This window comes from Crassostrea angulata, chromosome 7 (genome assembly GCF_025612915.1).
Source record: "Crassostrea angulata isolate pt1a10 chromosome 7, ASM2561291v2, whole genome shotgun sequence".
NCBI classification, from domain to species: Eukaryota; Metazoa; Mollusca; class Bivalvia; order Ostreida; family Ostreidae; genus Magallana; species Magallana angulata.
The window spans coordinates 10,556,860-10,559,998 of NC_069117.1; the positions used below are offsets into that span (position 1 = coordinate 10,556,860).

Below are 3,139 nucleotides of genomic sequence, written 5' to 3' on the forward strand. Positions count from 1 at the left end.
CCGGGACCAGCACTTTTTCCTCAATTCATCGAGTTTTATATTTAAAGTAAATGAGCAAAAATGTAAAAGTCAAATCATCTAATCCTTATTTTTCTTATCAGTGAGCGGAAATCTAAGACTAAAAATATTAATTTGATCTTTATTTTATCAAATGAAAAAAAATTGTGATAGTTATTAGTCTAAAACACAACAAAATATCTATATTCTTCTAGTTTCATGGCGCTGATGAATGAATGATAAGGCACAAGTAAAAATCCAGGTAAAATCTTTGACTGAAAGCAGACTATAATTGCTATCACAACACAATTCACACCTATTGTTCTATACCCAATTATCAAATGTGTGCAAAACGGGAACACACCTGTTCATGACATCAGGTCTGAATGATTTGAGTCTGTGCATCCAGAACTTTTCCTTGCTCTTCCTCTCCGCGTCTGTCCAATGAGGATTATGGTCAATAACCAATACTGTCATGTCTTCCCATTTTCGACCACTTGTATTAAAATGTTCTCCGACGGGCTCCTTGACTTTTTTGGTCTTTATGGTAGAGAGGTGGTTGTTGATCCTTTTGCGGAGGTCACCTGTTTCACCGACGTATTGCTTAGAGCAGACTTTGCAACTGATGAGATAGATGCAGTTGTCTGTGCGGCAAGAAGTGTTACCAAATATCTTGTAGGTGCGACCTGTGATGGGGCTTTTAAAACTGTCCGCGTTGGTACTGTGTTTGCACAACAGGCATCTGGTATCGGAACATGTTTTAAAACCACCATTTGGCAACGGGTTGTCTAATCTTGCCCTCACTACCATGTCCTTTAAGTTCCTCGGGCGTTTAAATGCAGCCATTGGTGGATCCTTGAAAATATCAGCCATTCTTTCGTTAGTGTAAAGAATGGGCAGATTATTTCTAAGGATGGTGTTGAGGTTCTTAAGGGCGGGGTGATATGTAGTGACAAGTGGAACCCTGCTTTTGTCTGTTTTCTCTTTGTATTGTAAAAGGGTTTTCCTGTCTTTTGTAGTAATCTCATCAATTGCAGATTGAACTGTGTGGGCTTTATAGCCTCGATTACACAGATGGGATTTTAATATTCTGCTCTGTTCTTCAAAGATCTCATTAGAAGAGCAGATTCGTCTGATTCGGGTTGTTAATCCTTTAGGAATTCCTCTAAAAGTATGGGGAGGGGGCAACTCGATGGCTTGAGGTAGAGGTGAGAATCAGTGGGTTTGGTATGGAGACTGAATTTTATTTCACCATCTTCCAAGGTGGATGTAGTATCCAAAAATACATTTTTGGAACTAGATATGTCCACTGTGAATTTAATCGAATTGTGGAAGGAGTTGGCAAAGGTGATGAAGTCATTTAGGCAGTCTCGGTTTTCGACCCATTTCATCTCAATATCATCAATGAACCGCAACCAGCTCAAAGGTTTGAAAGGAGCTCTGAGAAGCAGGTTGCGTTCCAATCTTCCCATAAATATATTGGTGTAAGAGGGGGCCATTCTGGTGCCCATAGCTGTACCACTTATTTGTATGTAATGTTCGACATTAAACATTAAATTGTTCAGCTTGAGAACATGTTCAAGGAGCTTGAGTAGAGATTCCGTTGACGGCTGCTGAATCGTTCTACTGTCCCATACCTCCCTGCAGGCCTCAATACCTTCATCGTGAGGAATATTCGTGTACAAGGACGTGACGTCCATTATAACGAGAAGAGTATGGTCTGGCAGGCCAGAGGAAGGTGTTTTATTCAGGTAATCTGTAGTGTCCTTGAGGTATGATGGCAAATCTTCTACATGTGGACGGAGATGTAAATCTATAAATTCAGATATTTTCTCCGTGGGGTGGCCGATGGCACTGACTATAGGGCGCCCAGGCATTCCTTCCTTGTGGATTTTTGGAAGCAGTTAAATTGACCTGGTCCACAGTTGGTTGGGCGAAGCGTTTCAATAACATTAACACCAATCTCATCATTTTCTTACATTTTGTCCAGGGTGTTAGTGATGAGAGCTGAAAACTCTTCAGTCGGATCAGAGTCCAGTTTCTTGTAGAAACGATCGTCTGTCAGCTGTCTGTTGGCTTCAGCTAAATACGCTTGTTTGTTTAGGACAACCACTGTGGATCCTTTGTCTGCTTTCTTTATGACTATGTCGTCCCTGTTTTTCAACCTTTGTAGAGCAGATCTCTCTTCTTTCGTCAGATTGTCAGGGACGAATTTTGGTTGGTCAGGAGCTTCTCAATGTCTGACTCAACAGCATCAATGTAAGACTCAAGTGCTCCACATTTGCCCGGTGCCGGTTCCCAAGTACTTTTGGGTCGGTACAACTTATGTTCCTCTAAGTTGTGCAAGGGCGGAGGAGGTTCGTCTGTGTGATCATTGCTGGAGTCTTTTCGCGAGAAGTGTTCCTTTAATCTTAGCCTTCGGAAAAATGCTCTGGTGTCCTCTCTAACCTTTTTGTCATCGACCTCATGCGGTGTTGGACAGAAATTGAGACCTTTAAATAGTAGCGATGTCTCAACGTCTGTGAGAGGAACCTTAGATGTGTTCAGAACTGGGCAGGTGTTGGTATCGACCAAGGACTCGTCTTCACTTGTTTGCTTCTTGCGCTTGAAGCCTCTAGAGCGCCGTGTTTTATCAGAAGGACGAGATGACCACATATTAGACCTAGTTCTGTTTGTTGTTGGAACACCATCCCGAAGGAACTTCTTGTTTTGGGTATTGTTGAGGTCATTAGGTCATTTTTCTTAATTTTATTTATTCATTTTCATTTAATTTTATCTCTTTTTAATCAAAATTCGAGTCTATATCGTAAGTGCCGTACGAGTTAACAACAGGGGTTCAAATTTTCATTAGTTAACTCGGACGCCAATTTTAATTAGCTAATTAACTTAATCAGGCGTGAAGTTGGCAGTCGATTGATTACTTTAGAGCGATCGGCGACAGTAGCAACACCTTCTTTAAGAATGTGAACAAATGTTTATAATGTAGCTATTCTTTTTTATAGTTTCTCAAGTAGTTTAGTAGTAGCTGTAGATTTTGTTTTCTTTGTCTTGTACTCATGTAATTTATTTTTTGGTCCTGAAGAAGGGACTGGTTGTCCCGAAAATTAGACAATTTCTATTGTTCGTGTCGTTAGCCTTTTTT

General features: G+C 40.6%; 1 protein-coding gene across 1 annotated transcript; it reads right to left on the reverse strand.

The window, feature by feature from the left end:
- Positions 1–1,142: 1,142 nt before the first annotated feature.
- LOC128156587 (uncharacterized) lies at positions 1,143–1,874 on the reverse strand. The gene has a single exon (XM_052818774.1). The coding sequence runs from the start codon at positions 1,872–1,874 to the stop codon at positions 1,143–1,145; it is 732 nt and encodes a 243-aa protein (XP_052674734.1).
- Positions 1,875–3,139: the final 1,265 nt, after the last annotated feature.